Genomic DNA, 18,616 nt, shown 5'->3' with positions numbered 1-18,616 from the left:
ATACCCTAAGGGGTGGGATTGTCGGTTAGCACCGACGGATGATTATAGTTTACACAGTTCCACTATTTGGCATATTTGTGACCTAGTCAGTCAGCTTCGTGAGTCCTGTCGTTTGATGACCTATGAGGTCGGTGTACCCTGAGGGGTTGGATTGTCGGCTAGTGGCCGACGGTAATTCGGGATTCTATTGATATACTCTGGTGACCTATTCGTCAGTTCGTCGTGCATATGTGTTAGTTGACTTTAGTAGTCAGTGCTTGTATACCTTTGGTAGGATGTTGAGTTGTTCCCTCTTAGTTGACCTGAGTAGTCGGTTCTTGTGCTTCTATATAGTTTGATGACCTATTGGTCGGTTTGCCCCGAGGGGCGGTGATTGTCGGCTGGTTGCCGACGTTTGGCTATTGATCATATCTGCATTGATCGCCACAGCTCGAGTGCATTTCACGTACACCGGTGGTCTGATCCACCGCGGAGGGTGTTCTTTTCCGGAAAAGTGGTCGTACATCCGACCCGTGAGCCCAGCGGTGTTCTCTTTGTGTTAGGGTTACATGCCAAGTGCGAGCAGGTAGTGGCTTTTGCCTAAGGTCCTTAGACCGACACGGCGGTGTAGATTGGGTACTGTTGGACTACTTGTCTGGTTGTTGCATATAGCTATAGTAGTGGTTGATGCATACATACTTGTAGTTCTTTTGTTACATTGTCTTGCTACTATAGTCTTGTTACATGTATACACTCAGTTGTTCATTACAGTAGCGGTAGTTGTACTTTCTTTCATATACACTCAGTTGTTCATTACAGTAGCGGTAGTTGTACTTTCTTTCATACACATGTCTCTTTCATTCATTATTATTGCTATTGTATTTTCTACTGACCCGTACTGTTGTTTAGCTCTTCCTGATCCGGTGAGTACTCATCGCCTTCATCGACATGCGGTACCTACTGGGAAGGGAGACATGTTTACATATTCTCACCTCCCCCACTATTTTTCAGGTATCGCGGGCGGTGAGGGTTGAGACGGGACGTGAGATACGTACGTAGCGGTCAATAGAGCTTTCGACCCAGGTTATTCGGTTTAGCTTCTACCCCTACTATCCTGTTGATATAGCTTAGCTAGTTTATATGGTGGATTTATGTTTTCAAAAGGATTTTCTGTGGATTTATGTTTAAATATTGAATGTATAACTGTGATGTGAATGGTGAATGAATGATTGCATAGTCATTTCTATATTCATTTGGTTGTGGTTGTACCTGGGTTACTTCTTGTACTTGTGCGACGCCGTGCAAATACAGGGGAGATTCTGTCCGCGTGAACAGTGGATTTCCTGTATTTGTGGCAGATCTGGCATTCCCTGGGGTTAGGTTTTCAAAAAAAAAAAAAAAAAAATCCCGCTGTGTTTTTAACCTAAAGAGACCCCGGGGCATGACAGAATAGCTAAGCATAAAGAGTAGAATTAATTAATCTATTTGGATAGTTGCATAATTTGCATGTTGCATATTGAGAGGCATAAACATGATAGTTGTTAGTTGCATAATTATATATATCTGTGGATATTTGTCGGACTAACATGTTTGCAGTGCCTCCTTTGAACTTGATGGGTCGAGCTTTTCCTTTGGGTGGCCGTACCCACTGGGAACTATGGACAATAGCTCTCACCCCCGTGTTGTTTTTGGGGGTACAGGTTCACACGTAAGCAGCACGGTGGCGCGAGGAAAGGGCGTAGCTCCGTAGTTAATGCCCTACCACCGAGACCAGAGATAGTGGTACCCTGAGTCAGCTGCTTAGGAATGTCAAAGAAAAGAAAAGAATCACTGTTGTAATAATTATGTTAATTTGGATTGTATTTGGAAGTTACTAAGAGAAGTTGAAAATGTAATGTGTTTGAGTTGAATGCTTGTAATAGCATAATAGTATTTATGTTTTTGATACCTTCCTTATGCAATCTATGTTGTATGCTGTTCCTTGTTGAAACCTCACGCATTGTTTGGATTGTGATGCCTTGGACGTACAGGAGAGACTCTGTCCGCGGTATAGGGAAAACCCTATCCGTTCGGCGGTCTGTCGGCTTGCCCGAATCCGGCTAAAGAGGCGGGCGAGGGCTANGCTAATTGTAAAGAAAAAAATCAGCATTTTAACAAAGGCTGATTTTGTTAAATGATGATTTTAACTGGACCTTTTTTTAGAGAGGGCCTAAAATATGTTGATTTAAAAAATACTGATTTTGACTGTTCAGGTAAAAAAAGGTCCAGTTAAAAATCAGCATGAACAAACCAGCATTTAACTGGACCTTTTTTTTACCTGTATTCTAAGTCTCACACATGTAAATCAGCCATATGCAAGAAAATAAAACCTGGAATTAAAACCTGCACCTTTTGGAGCCGCGAATAATCAAAAATTGCGCTAAAAACCAACACTCGAATTAGTAGTAGAAGACAGCCTCCAGGCTTGTAGAAGTCAGCTTCCTGGAAAGCAGCAGAAAATAGCCTCAAGTTCTGTAGAATTCAGCTATCTAGAATTCGAAACATGAGGTAAGCCTCGAGTCCTGTAGAATTCTGATACCAGGAAAGCAGTAGAAGATAGGCTCGATTCCTGTAGAATTCGGCTACCTGGAATTCGAAACATAAGGTAATTGATACCGATGAAATTTATCAAGATCCCACAAAAAAATCTAAAGAGGAAAAAAAAAAAAGAGAACAAATTCAATAAGGGAAATTTTTTTTTAGTAAACAGCTGAAGAATTCACAGAAAACATATAAAAAGCTCAATTTGATGCTCGGAAATGAAATTGTCCATTAAGGATATATGAAGATTAAATATGCGACCCTACCTGGAATCTGAATTGTGTAGTTGAATTTTGAGCCCGAAACAGAAACGAAATTTGCATTAGAGTACATGCAAAATCTGCAGCTCTTGCAACTACCAATAATAAAAAAAAATTTGGTAAACACGGATTGCGAATTGTGTATTTTAACCTTTTAACCTCTAACCTTTTAAGGTTTGAATGCTGAATTCTGTAAGACACACAGTTTAGGATTCGAAATACAAAAACCTAAATTCGGATTTGGAATTTTTCTAGAGTAATGCTGCCACAATTCGACATTTTGAATTCGAACCTTTCATATGGACGAAGCAGGAACGAAATTTGCATAACCTGCAGCTCTTGCAACTACCAATAATAAAAAATTTTGGCCAACACTGATTGCGAATTGGGTATTTTACTATTTTAACCTTTAACCTTTTAAGGTTTGTATTCTGAATTCTGCAAGGCACAGTTCAGAATTCAAAATTCAAGAACCTAAACTCTGATTTCCAATTTTTTTTTGGTGTAATTCTAACCTTTGAGAATCCAGAATTTAGAATTCTGGAACATTGCTGCCAGAATTCAGCATTTTGAATTCGAACCTTTCATATGGATCAAAAGACTTATTGTGATTCAAATCAGATTTCTGAATTCGGAACGTTTATACACAGAAAATAGTTTGACGCAACTCTAAATTCTAATTTCTCAATTCCGAATCTAGCATTCACGTTGATAAGTTAGAGTTCAGGTAGGCAATTCAGAATTCAAGTAAACAATTCAGGATTCCATGAAGAATATACGTAAAAGATATATGGTTTGCTCAGACTCTCCTAGTTATCAAATATTATCACTTTGGAACCAAAGCCTGCTTGGTTAGTAATGTCAACTGCATAAAAACCCACATGCATACCGAAAGTATTCAGAGCACAAATAAAAGTGGCTGGTTGCCTATAGAATATGCCATCCAAATTACCACCATCACTAACCAAGAACGTAGGGACCTTTGTCAATTATCGCAACCATTTGGTATTTGAGGAGTAGGTCATCACAGCATGGGAATCCAGAATTGAGCAATGCAGTTTCGAATTTCACGCAGAATATAAGGAAAACAAATATACTTTGTTTAGAATTCATATTCACTATTTAAGGTAACAGATTCTAGAACTCAGAACGATCTAGGTAATCGATAATCTAGCTAGGAACTTCGGCATTCCACGAAGAACATAGGGAAATTAAATACACTGGTCTGAGGGCAGAGAAACATCATATGGACCAAAACACTTGTTGCGATTAAAAGATCTCTGAATCTGAAACTGTTATGGATAGCAAATAGTTCAATGCACTCCTAAATTCCAAATTCTCAACTTCGAATGTAGCATTCACTTAGTTAAGTCAGAATCAAGGTAGACTATTTATAATTCTAGTAAAAAATTCAGAATCAAACTACTTGATTAGTAATGCTAAATGCATAAAAGCCCACATGCATACCGCAGAAACCATTCAGCTAGATATTGAATTCTGTAACTTAAATTCAGGATTTAGAATCCTTATCTGCATTCATAGGCCAGAAAATTATTAAAGTAGTGTCAAAAAAAAAAGGATAATCAGTGGGCTTAAATGGTTTCAACAAATCAAATGCACTTTCTCTTTTTTTTTGCCACAAACTCGATGAACTTTTTTTAGACAATAATAGGCGCAAGAGTGGTCCCAAGGCAATCAAACATACCCTATCAATGACCAACCCTAGCAATGACCAATTTTTCAGTCAACAATAAGCGCATGAGTTGCCATAAGGCTATCAAACCTGCTTCATGTTTTAATTCTCTATCATCATCACCCATGAAACTATTTGAGCCCACACCTAGAAAAAGGAAAAAGAGAGGGGAAAAAACTACAAAGATATAAGAAATCAGTGTGAAAAACAAAGACATAAGAAGAGAAAAATCAAAAAAATGCAAATTCCATATTAAAATACCTTAGGAAGACAATAGAAATTCTCAAGGAAATCACATACCTGATTTCTCCTTCGAGGTTTCAGCATTTTGTCCTGAATCATTCTGTGCTTAGGACCCTCACTCTTATAGAAAGACAAAAGTAGGGTCAAAAAATATATAGAGTAATGAGAGCCATGATTGTCAGTTTCTGATAGGTATTAAGTAGTTTCTAAGCATAATATGCTCCAAAGAGAGGATCTTTTCTCTATAGAATGCTAAGTAATAAAAGCCAATAGAAATTGGTAGTTTAATTCTTAGGGAAAAAAAAATCTTATTTTGTTATCATTCTATTGCTGGTTGGTCATTAGTCCAAACATCCCTTCTTTCACATGTCTGTTGTCAATGCATGCTTTGATGACTAAAGGTGCAACATCTATTTGAATTATCTTTCTTAGGAAAATAGCCAAAGGAAAAAACAAAATGCAGCAATATATATAGAAGAAAAAAAGGGAATAAAGGAAACTAAATTAGAAGTAATGACAAACATGTTAGAAAGCTTTCGGGGGGAAAAAATGCAGGGAACTCAGCTGAGCCGATCCTACCAAGGACTGACCAGATATTAAGAACAAACTGCGCGATAGGGTATATGGCAAGTATAAATTCTGATATTAAAAACAAACTGCGGCATTTTTTTGTAGGATACTTGCAAATCAAGCACAAAACTGAGAGATTTCCTTTAGTTAAGTTAAACTTAGAATAAACAAATAGAATGAAACATCAAGGTATTATTACAGAAATGCAAAGAAAGCATTGCCAACTAATTTTGGTCATAGTTATTGCAAACCCGAGCAAAATTTCCTCCTCACTATACTTTTGAATCATGAGTGTAACCACTAAACATGAAATGAGTGCAAAACCGTATTTATATACACCCGCATTATTTACCTTGTACAATTCCTAACATGAATCAAACACAGTAAACCGACGAAAAACAAAAAAACTATGGCACTCATGATGCACAACCGCAGAATATGAATAAGAAAGTAAAAGATGTAGGCCACTCTGGAGAATACTTGCAAATTAAGCATAAAGAGTAGCGACAAAAAGAAATGGATAATTAGTGATTCCAAAATATTTTGAAAAAGTCGGGTGAGCTAGAATAAATCTAGAGAATATAAAATAACATTAAAAAAATATTTAGAAGGCAACGTGGAAAAGAAGGCTCATATTCAATATTAATTTACATACTAAAATAGTTTCTACTCTTCTCTTCAAGTGCAAAGCAAACTTTTGTAAAGGATTGAAAGCTGCAGTGGTTGCCATGTGGCCATCCATACTGCCTCACCATCCAAACCTTCTAATATGAATTCGAAAAATACTTAAAAGAGAAGATAGAGACCTTATGAAACTTCACCATCAATGTATGAAACCTTCGCCGTCCAAACCTTCTAATGTGAATTCGAAAAATACTTAAAAGAGAAGATAGAGACCATATGAAACTTCATTATCAATGTATGAAACCTATAATCAAGAATCGAACTTCCGAATACATTGTGATGTTTTACCTCATCACCACCGCCTATTATCAAAATTCTTTTTCAAATAAAAGTTCTTGACTCTTTTTTTTGGATAAAGTAAGCAATACGAAAGAATATATAAGAATCATACAACGCATAAAATTTCAATTAAGCAATAGATTGCAAGAGCAAGCATAGCAAAATCAAAAAAATTTGATAGTGGGGAGAGAATCAAAGAAAAGACTCTAGTAGGCATTGCATCAAACATATGAGGGGCGCAACAAAACGGACAATTTTTGGAGCTCCCCTTGCTCCTCTCAGTAGAGAGAGAGAGAGAGAGAGAAAGAAAGGCGACAAAGAGCAAGCCATGGAATTGGGCGAGGAAGTTTCGACAGCGGCAGGGATCGAGAGGGGTGGAAGGAGGCATACCATAGCAGGGCGACAAAGGCCCGGTGTTTGCGGGAGCTGCGGGGAGAAGCGCGACCCTCCACATTGGACGTAGGAGGAGGTCAGGGTAGGGCCCGACAAACACCCGACAGGGGGGGCCCGGATCGGAGAGAGGAGGAGGTGGGGGCCCGGATCGGAGAGAGGAGGGCTGCGGGCGACCCGCACCCCCCGCGCGCAGAGAGAGAGAGAGAGAGAGAGACGGGGGGAGGGGCGAAGGGCCCCGCCATCTGCGAGCGACCCGCACCCCCCACGCGCAGAGAGAGAGAGAGAGAGCCGGGAGGCCCCGCTCGGGGAGTAACGGCAGAAAGGAGGGGGGCGCTGGGAAGGCTACACGTAGGCGCCTGCCGCGCGCCCGACGCCAGCCGCTGCCGCCCGCCCGCTGCGGGTTCCAGCACACGTGACCGCTGCTGACGCCCGCCCTGCTGTGGGGGCCACCAAAGCCCCCGCCAAACGCGGGGACGCTTCGAAGGGGCGCGAGAGGAGCGGGGCGCCAAGAAGAGGACACGTAGGCCACAGTAAAACTGGACTTTTAATATATGTATAGATATGCATAAGCAGCATAACTTGCAAAACTATCAAAGTTTTTATCAATCAGATATTACATTAGCTGACTCAACTTTAGTTTCTTTTAAGAGATATTATACTACTTAAGTCCTACCCTAGCCCTGAAAATAACTAAAACAAACAGTAAACTACTGCTAAGACATAAAACAGCCGCTTGCCCGACCCAATGAGAAAAGAACAAACTTTCCTGGTCACCTTGATATCATTATGAAAAATTAATATCAAAGAACATGTTCTTTTGCTGCATGATCTATTCATTATCTACCCAGCTTTTTAGTTTTTTCTCCTAAGCACTTTCACAAAAGGAAACAGATTATTTTGAGAAATTTCAACTAATTTCCAATTGCAATGTTCTCATTCATTAGCTACTGATTTTAAGCATTGAGTGAAATCACGCCAGACACTCTAAAGTGAAACCATAAAGAATTACTAAATTGTCAGCTGTAATCAAGAACATCTTACACAATAATAAGCAATAAAAAAGGCAAATCTGATATAAGATTAGAGCAGCAGAAGAACTAGGAAATGTGTACTCAGTACTCCCCACTGTATATTTTTACAAAGCCTTAAGACTACAACCCAGAAATGCAAGAATATCACCTGAGGCCAAAATATAAACAAGATTTTCTTCCGATCACTCTCTTTTGTCTCCAAATTCTCTTCAACTAAGATTAGAGGGTCTCCCCAATAGTCATATCCAAGTATTTTAGCAAAATTAGTAGTTTACCAACAATGACCACCAAGAAATGTTGATGCATTACATGATAAAAGATCAATTTCAAGATCAATTTCAGCATGTCCATTAATCCCAATACAAGAATCCTAGAAATTAGAACTTAATCCCACGATCAAGATGATCCAATTCAATCAATGGACTAGTGAGAGGGGCTGCTGCGTACGGGTGCTTCAGCCTGTCGGAGGGCTCGCGTCGACGAACTAGTGAGAGGGGCTGCTGCGTGCAAGATCCGCTTCAGGCTGATGGAGTGCTCGCATGCGCTGACGAACAGGGCCGCCCGGGTGTGGCTTCTGGTGGGTTAGGGTTTGCTTGTGGGGTAGGAAGAAGGGAAGAAATTAAGAGGAAGGTGAAGAGGCACAGAGTTTTGTGCGAGAGAGAAAGAGAGAAGGAGAGAAAGAGGGAGAAGAACTTACTCTGTTAATTGGGAAAGAGGTTGCGTGTAAGGGTTGCACAAAAATTCAGCACCATTAACGACGGGATAAGCCTCGCATAAGACGACCAAAATAATATTGGTCGCTAAAGGTCTAGTTAATTCCCCTCAACCTTATCTGGCCATTTTTAACGACCAAATTTGACTCCTATCGTTAAAACTTGGTCGTAAAAAATACTAATTCTTGTAGTCAATGCATCCAGTCAAGTGGTAAAGACAACTTGTTTAAAAAAAAACATTGGAAGCAAAGAAAAGTTATTTTCACGTTTTTGTTGTTTGTTGTTAAGGAAATAGTTTCAATGAGAGGATTGCAAGCAATCCACTGTCCACTCCTACACTTTTTTATATATAAAATTCTATTTAAAAAATAAAAAATAAACACGATATCAGAGAAGACCTTAATGTTAAGTTTATGATTTGGCTCTATAGCCTTGATGATTACTTTAAAAATGCTCGTTCTTTCCTCTTCTTTGATGAGATTTTAATGTAACAATTGACAAAGTTCGGATGGCCTACTCTGTAACCATTTGCAGGATAACTTTTATTTGAAATCGCATTTAGTTTTAATGCTTTAGACAACATATTACTTGCTTTTAGTTGTTTTTGTGCTTTTATATCACATTATTTTATAGATAGACTGGTCTAAGCCTTATTATTTTTTGTTTTTTTTTTTTTTAAGTGCATCGGACAATAAAATTTTAGCAAAATTCACATATGCATAAGAAATATCAAACAAGTAACAATTGAAGTACTTTAATCAGTAGTGCAAAAAAGCCTTGGAAAAGGATTTGCATTTCTTCCATGCCATCTCAATATGCATTCCAACTTGAGATCTTTTTGCTCAATATTTGTGTCATGTCCCGGGGGCACCTATCCCAAAGCTCACTACTAGCTTTACTGTAGCACCCTAGCCCTAATAACCTGTTGGGCCCAAATCCACCAGCCCAAAATGTTTAAGCCCGATTATAAGCTCTAAATTATCCCGCCTTATATACCCCACATCAAAAGCCCCTAGCTGTTCGAAGTGGGATTATTTGCTAGCTTGGGGTGTCAAAGACTCCCACTTTTTAAGCCCTAACGTTCTCGTTGGGCTCAATCACACACATAACCTAGGATTGCCAGGTGATGTGAGACCTCGTCTCACACTTTCAGCTGGCAAACCTCTTCGAGACCGTTGTCACTTCCCAGAAGGTCACATGCGACTCCCTAGCCCTGCTTAAGCCTGATTATTAGCTCTAGAAAACCAAGTCTTATACCCCACAACAAGCTCTCACCTATCCAATATGGGATTATTCGCTAGCCTGAGGTGTCACAATTTGAGCTCAATTTTTGATGTTTGCTTACTGCACCCTAATTGTTCGATCTAATATTTTCATGTGAATTACTAGCCTCCTTCAGTGTCATAATGCCTCTAAGAGCTTATGGAGACAAAAAGTACTAAGGTTTCAACAACATGAGTATGTTTTCTACTGATTTCTTCCAACTGTTAAAAAATAGATCTACTATCAAATTAATTCCTTTCTTTTACCAATCTCAAATGCTCTCCACCACAAAAGGAGATGCAAGATAATAGGCCTTTAACAAGCTGCATTTAATGTATTATCTCTTCCATTGTCAATAAGGCTTATAATAAGGCCTTTAGCAAGGTAATTATGTTTTGTATAATTAGGATATTCGGGCGCGCCCCTAAGTGCTAATCTGCAAAATTATTTCAATACATTTCTGTATTTTGTTGTCGTTGGTGTTAAGCTTGCTATTAGCTGAGACCCATACAAAGCTACAGCACTATTGTTCTTCAATCTATAAAACTATCACCCAATTTCACTTGCCACGTATACGAATTTTCTTTCCCTTTTTTCAATAGTATACTATTGTAAGAAAATATTTATCAATGAGATATTTGTTCAATTACTTTTAATGGCATATATCTATCTGGAAGTTTAGGAACAAAACTCTGGAGGACTTCAAAACTTTTGTGTTTTGTTTGTATTTGTGTTTCTTAGGTCAACTTCTAAACTAAACAAGAAAAAGAAAAAATCCTATTAGTAAATCGAGCACCATAAAGGGGTTTTCTCCCCCAACTATAGCATAACTACTGATCCAACTTCTATAATTAGGACTTTCAACTGCAATTAGACAAAAACTTCTGTAATTAGGACTTTAATCAACATTTAGATATATTGGCTCAGTTTTTCAAACTAAACTCTATTTTTTACACCATTTTCTGCAATCATATTAATCTAATTAAAGCAATAATTCAACTCCCTAGATTACCAAATATAATTACTTGAATATAGTAAAACCCTTACAAAGAAAGCTTCATAGAAGTGCATAGTATCAAGTTTTTATAGTATATTGAAAGTTGATAATGTCAGAACTCACAGGAATCCTTTTCAGTAAGGAAACCTACCACAAGTCATTGGTTGGTCGTGTCCACTTGGTTTGCTGCTACCTTAGAATATAAAGCTTACTTGGTTTGAGATTTTTCTTCATTTAGAATAAAACAATTCTCCTTATGCCACTTTGAAACAATAAAAACTACCCTTTTGAGCAAAAATGTACAGAAAAAATGAGTTAAATAGACTGTTTTACAGTGCCAACAGAGATGAAATATATATTTTATTAAAGATGGATCGAATCTAAAGTTATTAGGAATTTTCCGCTACTCAAGAATGTACATTTAGTTGTACCAATGGCTTAAATAATATTATTCATTTCGATATGTAGCTGGCGGACTATAAAATGTTGGGGGCAGATTCGCTCCACTACTGGTTGTACTCCTAATAAAAATAAAACGCTCTAAGCAAGACTAGTTTAAATTGATGTTTTACATAAGAAAATTCCAAAATAGCCATATAAAATAAAATAAGCATAAAAATGCAAAGAAATCACAAGCATAAATATTCTCAAACTAAAAAGAAAAATATATATATGTTTCAACTTTCAACTTAAAAGAAAAGGGTGATGCTATATGTATAGACTCCCAGAGGAAAGGAAAAACAGAGATAAGCAAGAAAAATTATGGTAATGAGATTCATGAAAAAGAAGAACTCAGAGATAAAATCGTACTCGAACTCTACCGCCGGACATTGAGCATGGCCATGGCCTCTTTCTGCTCCTCCTGGAGCACGTCGCTCGTGTACCTGCTCAGCAGCTCCTCCTTCTTCTTCTCCACAATCATCCTCTCGATCTCCTTCTCGTCCGGCAGCGGCACGTGCGCCACAAACTCGCTCTCCTTGCTCTGCTCCCTCTCCTCCCTCTCCCTCTCCAACCTCCTCTCCTCATCCACCACATCCTCTTCCCCTTCGAAAAGCACCTCCGTTGCTGCTGCTGCCGCTGCTGCTGCCTCTGGAGCCCCCGCAGTGGCGACCTCTCCGCTCTTCACGGCCTTCATGGCCTCCCTTCTAATGCTCTCAAGGCGGCGCCACTCTGCCACGGCCTTCTCCCGCATCTCCGCCTCCGCAGGGGCTTCAAGCCTCTCGAGGACCCCGTCCTCGTCATCGCGGTAGCCGTAGTAGCTCGCGTCGATGCGCTTGTAGATGTCGTAGCGCGTGCGGCGCCTTTTCGCCTCCGGGGGCTTCTCGAAGAGCTCGCGGACGCCGGGGAGCTTCTTCGCAGCGCCAAAGTAGCGGTATCCGGGGCCGCGGCCGCTAGGGTTCGGGACGTCGACGATGTTGCCCTCGAGGTCGGTCATCCTGGGGGCGCCGCGGGCGTAGTTGGGGCCGCCGAGCTCGACGATGCGGCGCTCCCAGTGGGCGCGCTCACGGAGGAGCTTGTTGATCTCGTCGTTGAGGTCGCGGAGGCGGTGCTCGCCGAGGCCCTCGTTCTGGATTTCCGCGACCTTCGCGCCGATCTCGCGGAGGATCTCGGATCGCCAACGATCGGCCTCCGCGAGGTCGCGGCACTCCGAGGCGAGGTAGGGACGCCGCTCCTTGGGCTTGCGCTTCTCCTCCTGCTTCATGGCGATGAAGCGGTTCAGCATCGACTGCGCCTTCTCCTCGTTCCGCGCCATTGTCGGAGCTCGTTAGCGACGGAGATCGCCGGAACCCTAGTGGGCAGTAGAGGCTCGCTGGGGAAGAAGACGACGCGGAGGAAGGGCTTAGACCAGCAAAATCAAAACCCTAGCGATTGGGACTACTACCAGAGCCGAACCGCAATTTATAAATCATAGTTTACTCAATCCTATGCGGATATTTCCCGCATATTTTTTTAGGATATATATTTTTTTTTTCCTATACCATTTTTTTGGAATATGCATGTGTCATTTATCCTATGTGGTTTTTTTTTTTTTGTGCTTATATGGCATGATTTTTTATTAGCATATAAGTACTTATGTTATTTCGGTAATTTTTTCAACAAAATTTAATTTTTAGAAAAACGGGTTCGACATGTGCAACATTCCTGTAGAATATTATTTTTTTCTGATGTACATCTTGTAGTGATGTAGTAGGTTTTAATTATGCAAAAGTAATGTAATAATTAAGGCCATGTAAAGGAATGTGTTTTGCGCAGCGTCGACGTTTTTCAAATTAAATTTTGGCATAAGTACTTATTTTTTATCTGTGTGATGATATTATGAGATTAGTTCTCCTCGTATGAATGTTTTTTCAAGAAAAGATATGTTCTTCAATATGGATGAGTTCCAAATTTTGGATAAGTTTCAAAATTAATAGAAAATTAATAAGATTGTAGTATTTTGAACCGACATTGGGGTGATGATTACGAGCATAGTGAAGTTTTTGATCCCGTTGTGTCAAGGATAATGTTCCAATCTTGTTAATTTTTTGAAAATATGTGCCTAATGTCCAAACCTTTTTTTTTTGAATGTAATGAAATGACTTCCAAGAACATCATAGGTGATCCTCACCAGGAGTGATAAGCTAGATGGAATGAATTATGATATCTGGCATAGGAAAATGCAATACTTGCTCAATGAACAAGGGGTTCTAGAAACCCTTTCTGTCAAAAGAGTTCTGCCTGCCGAAGGCACTACTTCTGAGTATGATAAAGAGATCTATAACAAATGGGTCAATGAGAATCGAACTGCTCGGTTTACTTTGTTATGTGCCATACAAGACGACCTCATTGGACAGTTTGAGATCTTTGAAACTGCCAAGGACATGTGGGACAATTTGAAGATTACTTTTGGTCAAACTTCATCTACGAGGCTACGTACCTTAAATCTCAAGTTCTACAGTATATTAAAGACCCGAAGCATTCAATGGCTGAGTACCTTCGTGTGATGAGCGCCATGATTCGGGACCTTAAGACTGCTGGAAACGAGCTCACTGATGAGCAACAAGTTCTAGCAGTGATTCATTCACTACCTGATACTGAATGGTCCCAGATGAAGCTTCTGATGACGCACAGCGAGAACATTAAAACGTTTAATGACATCTCGCGCCATCTCGAGCTCGAGGCAGAGCGCTTAGAAGTGAACTGTTCTGACGCTCTTGTTGCACGCTCCAAGAAGCGCAGTGGCATTGCACCCAAGCGCAAAAAGCATCACAACAATGGAGCGCAAAAGAAATGGAATCAAGCTCCTCAGGGTAGAGTTGGAAAGCGCCGCAGAGGCAAGCGCACTGGCAATAAGGATGCTACAAAGCTAAAATGCTACAACTGCAAGAAGAAGGGTCATTTCGCTCGGAATTGTCCTGAGGGTGTGTTTGGTTCCACGTAAAACTGTGGAAAAAAAATTTTCGATGGAAAAAAAATTATCAGTGGAAAAAATGTTTTACGTCGTTTATGTTTGGTTTGTAGGAAAAGAAAAGTAGTTTTCCACGACGGTTGTTTGGTTGAAAGGAAAAAAAAATTATAAATAAAAATTATTATATATTTTTTTTTATTTTACATATTTTATATTATTAATATATAATTATTATCATATTATATATATTAATATTATAGTTTATATTTAAAATAAAAAATATTTAAAATATATTATGCAATAATTAAATATATAATATAATATTTAATAATATATATTTAATACTATAAAATAAATTAATAGATATAAAATATTATATAATAAATATATTTATAAATAAAATATTATTTTAAATATATATACATATATAAATATATATTTATATATATATATATATATAATATATATAAAAAAAGAAGATGGGGGAGAGAGGTCCACCGCACCCAGTGGACTCTTCTTCGCCGGTCCACGAAGGTGGGTGTGCGCTCGTGGACCGCGCACCTGTGAACCCGCCCTCCAAGCCCGGAAAAATGTGTTTTCATTTTCGCTCGTTTAAAGCGGAAAAAAAAATCTCAGTTTTCTTGGTATCGTGTAAAAAGAATTTTCCAAAAAAATTTTTACGGACAAACAACCTCGGAATTGTATTTTTCCGTTGAAAATTTTTTCGGGGCCATTTTACAGGGAAACAAACAGGCCTGAGCGAAAAAGGATGTAACAAACACGTATGTTCGTGACCGAGTGGGGTTCGTAAATTATCACTGAAGTACCGTTCTGGACACAGTTTTGTCATCCTTGGGAATGGCACGAAGCAAGAATCTAGGAATCGGTATACAACTAAGTTGCGTGGTGGCGCACATTACTTCTTCAGGACGTGCTATATTGCATCGGAATTCGATATAATCTATGTTAGTTTTAGTTTTGTTTGCATCTAGGATATTCATTTCTGATTTTGACAGAGAGACCGCCTTGATATTTTCTTTCATGTACTTTATTTGGATATGTGTCACGCCCGGAACCAGCGTTAGCCGCCCGGCGTGTCGAGACCGCGTACGTTCTATAACATACAGGCGTCTAAAATAAAAGCGATTAATAAGCAATAAAAGAAAGCATCTAAGTGTATAGAGCAAACATCTACGAAGTGTTACAACAAGAAGAAGATCATAAAACTAATAATCTGTAGGTAGAACATAAGGTAATACAAAAGGAGTCCAAAGCAAGTAAAATCTGAATACAAGGTGGTTCTCTATACATGGTGCCAAAACTCTCCCTCTCTCAACACAAACAAAGAAGGAGTAGGCACTATCGCAAACGGATCTCTCCCGAGTAGCTACGCGGACACTCTTGCGCGGCTCCCGTGCCTCGCGATTGCCGAAGCATCTGAAAAGAAAACATAGACAAGTGGTGTGAGAACTATTATACAATAGTTCCACAGTGGGCAATTACTGATTAGTTGAAATGCGCACTAGCGCCCAAAATAACAAAAGTGTGCGTCAGTGTACAAGAGTAAAGCAAAGCGATAAGAACAACTAATGAAATAATATGAATACTATTCAACATGATATCTCTACTTTAGCATGTTTGCATAGGTAAGAGGCAATTTACACAAGTATGTGCACAAGCGTATTCAACATGCAAATGCATAAGTATGCAGTAATCAATGGTCATATTGTAAATTAGTAAGGTGTCATTGGTATTACTATTCTAATCATGTCCAACTTGTCATTTAATTGTTTACAGTCTTCAACTTTGATTGGACCCACCCGAAGCTGTCTGCATAACGACCACCGAAGGCCTATTGGCTTTACATGCCTAATGGCCCCGTGGTAGTAACATCCCCATCCCTGAATGAGCGCTTTCCACGGATTACTTCGCGCGCCCAATCCGCACGGCGAACGTATCAGCGATGGCACTCGGAAAGTGCCGGTTGTAGGAGACCCTCTCTACCATGTGCGAATTGAGTCACAATATGGCAAAGTCATGACGTATAAGTCGATGTCTAAGCTACCAAGTCTCATGTACATGAACATGGAATGCTATAGAATTACAAAGGCCTATACTATGTATTCATGTCATCTTAACATAGAAATATAGTCGATGTTCAGATGGCATATCAACTATGTTCTATTGTTGTATTTTCATAGTTAAGGCTTCAAGTGCCCTTTATGGACACTTTGTTTAATGAGCAAGATTGGTATCTAAGTTTGATGAATAAACATAATCTACTCATTGTAAACATTAGGAGACATGTTCTCAACTTGCAAGTCAACTACCTTCACAATGCTAATGCAGTTACACAAATAGATTACATATATGAGTGCAAATTTCTGATATAAGGGCATCATTTCAAGTGTGTTCTAAAATTCACATCAATTCATATTTAGCTAGGATTTGCATTCAAAAATACTTTACGACGAGTTATAGAAACGTAGGGGCCATTTTGCCCCATGTTCATTAGAGCCAAACCCACGATGATTACCGAAACTCTCTGTAAGTTCGACGAATAGTGTCGACTAGTCTCTAGCACTCTAAAGATGTAGAACAGGAGTCAAACAAATTCCGATTACACCCTAAGTCATCAATAAACAACATAGGCTATAGTTAGAAAACTACCTAGGTGAGAACCCTGCTCAAATCAAATTGGAATTAGAGTTCTTCAAATCAACGCATAAAAGATTTCCAAACCCATCAACTAGGTTTCTAAGGCCTCAAACAAAAAAGCCCCAATCTAACCTAGCATCCAATTAGAGGTTTCAATCAAGCAAAAAAACTCCAAAACTAGGTCTAGAGGAGAAAATAGCCACATACCTCTAGGAAGCTGCCAAACAGTAAGTCTTCATAGGTGTTGAAGATTGGTCCCCAAGGTTCAAAAGCAGGCATCCAAGTACCCCAAATGTGGAGAAAAATGGAGAAGTTGATGCTCAAGGCCCTTACAGCAGATCTTCTTTCTCCTTCTCTTCCTTTCCTTCTCCCTCTCTTCTTCTCTCTCTAGACATGGGACTGTGAAAGCATAGAAAGAGGGAGGAGAGGAGAAGTGAAAGGGACATAGAGACCAATCTAGTGCAACCAATTATAGAAATAAGCCCCTCAAAACTAAATTCACATCAGCCGCGTACTTAGGCAGGTTTTCGTGCCCGAGCGGACCGTCTCCCAACTTAGGGCCGCGTCTCTCAAAGCCATGCCGTCGAAAATCCAACATTTGGGAGACGGTCTATCCTCTCCCAGCACGGGACCATGTCTCTCCCCGCCGCAAAACCAGCAGCTGACGGACTCGGTCTCACCTGCCAGGGACCGTCGTTGCCGTCGCCAGCTGAGCAGAAATACTGAGCTGAATGAGTGACAGTTCTATAATTAGGGACGGTCCGGAGAGTGAAACTCTCTAGAACAAAGCCAAACCAAATAATTAGAAGATCGAATTGTAGGCCGGAATACATCTACGGCCTTCCACCAAGTGTGAAAAAGTGTCGATGTAGCTACATCAACATCGAATCTCGCAATATTGCACAGGTCCAGCTGTTAGCTACAATATCCGTAATTAGTTGTTGGATTGGTGTTCTTATAATATTAGGATTTGGAGGATGATTAGTTTGATTTGTGTTCTTACTTCTTCTACTCTCTGTGATGAATCGCGTTAAATGCATTGCCAGAATTAGGCCATAATAGGTCAAGAAGAATAAATAGACCGGCTCGAAGAATGGCTTTTGGGGTCTTCTTGCAAAAGCTTGGCCTATACTGTGTAGGAGCCTTGATGGCTGGCGAAGGCAATGTAGAAAGCCTTCAGCTAAGCTACTCGTTGCTCTTCTTTAGAGCTATCCACTAAGACGATTTGATGGGCAGATGAAATGTGAGGCCCGGCATAGTGTTGATTTTTCTCATCATTCATTGCATGATTATTCTCTGTTTATGATATGTGTATTTGCTTTCTCACGATTCTGAAGCTTTAGATTGCTTCAAGCGTTCGTTGTTGTGGGTGAGAATGCAAATGAAAGAAAGTGTAAGGTGCTTCGCACTGAACCAGAGGTCGTGAAGTATTGTCTGATCAGGTCAAGGCTTCTATGAGCAAAAGGGATATTAATAGACAGCTCATTATTTTGTACTCCGCAAAATACCGTGTTGCAGAGCGAAGGAACCGTACTTATTAGACATGGTCATTCGATGATAGCGCAGGCGAAATTCATAATTTTTGGGGAGATGCTCTTTCGTACTCGAAGCCTAATATCTTTAATGAGTCTTCTAGCAAATCAGTGCATCTACCAGATGTAGTTTGGGGCGGCTTAGAAAACCAAGTTTACACTATTACGCCCTTTTAGGGTTAATAGATATGTTCACAGCCTATTCACATTAGCATTCTGGGGAATCGGCCTAGGCGAGCAAGATGGGTTCATCGATATCTAAAAATTCGCAAGGGTATGTGGATGATATGGTGATACACCCAGCATGGTGGGTAATGACGAGATTGCAGTTCGTTTGATGTAGAATTCCTAGA

The 18,616-nt window shown here is 39.8% G+C and overlaps 2 protein-coding genes across 4 annotated transcripts; both read right to left on the bottom strand.

Annotated features, from left to right (window-relative positions):
• LOC109712920 lies at positions 2,108–4,806 on the bottom strand. Of its 3 annotated transcripts, XM_020236728.1 has the most exons (4): positions 4,603–4,806; positions 2,826–2,914; positions 2,558–2,604; positions 2,108–2,460 (listed from the first exon to the last, which is right to left on the bottom strand). In XM_020236728.1, exons 1-4 carry the CDS (start codon positions 4,727–4,729, stop codon positions 2,418–2,420), a joined length of 306 nt encoding a protein of 101 aa, XP_020092317.1. In that variant the 5' UTR covers positions 4,730–4,806; the 3' UTR covers positions 2,108–2,417. The 3 variants fall into 3 exon arrangements, 2 of the variants coding, with proteins under 2 accessions (XP_020092317.1, XP_020092316.1); XR_002216997.1 differs by lacking the exon at positions 2,826–2,914 and having other exon boundaries at positions 4,525–4,806; XM_020236727.1 differs by lacking the exon at positions 2,826–2,914.
• LOC109712919 (pre-mRNA-splicing factor ISY1 homolog) lies at positions 11,433–12,589 on the bottom strand. Its single transcript, XM_020236726.1, has one exon. It carries the CDS (start codon positions 12,436–12,438, stop codon positions 11,503–11,505), a length of 936 nt encoding a protein of 311 aa, XP_020092315.1. The 5' UTR covers positions 12,439–12,589; the 3' UTR covers positions 11,433–11,502.

The sequence above is a fragment of the Ananas comosus genome, linkage group 7, assembly GCF_001540865.1.
Source record: "Ananas comosus cultivar F153 linkage group 7, ASM154086v1, whole genome shotgun sequence".
Taxonomy (NCBI): Eukaryota; Viridiplantae; Streptophyta; class Magnoliopsida; order Poales; family Bromeliaceae; genus Ananas; species Ananas comosus.
This window is presented reverse-complemented; position numbering and strand designations above follow the sequence as displayed.

What these genes read in the sequence shown, in the direction of transcription:
- LOC109712920 (XM_020236727.1), bottom strand. Translation starts at nt 4,729, where the DNA reads ATGTCTTTGTTTTTCACACTGATTTCTTATATCTTTGTAGTTTTTTCC. An exon ending in AGAATTAAAACATGAAGCAG is followed by an intron (nt 2,605 to 4,602) that starts GTTTGATAGCCT and finishes TTCGAATTCCAG; the next exon opens with GTAGCCGAATTCTACAGGAA. An exon ending in TATCTTCTACTGCTTTCCTG is followed by an intron (nt 2,461 to 2,557) that starts GTATCAGAATTC and finishes GCTGCTTTCCAG; the next exon opens with GAAGCTGACTTCTACAAGCC.
- LOC109712919 (XM_020236726.1), bottom strand. Translation starts at nt 12,438, where the DNA reads ATGGCGCGGAACGAGGAGAAGGCGCAGTCGATGCTGAACCGCTTCATC.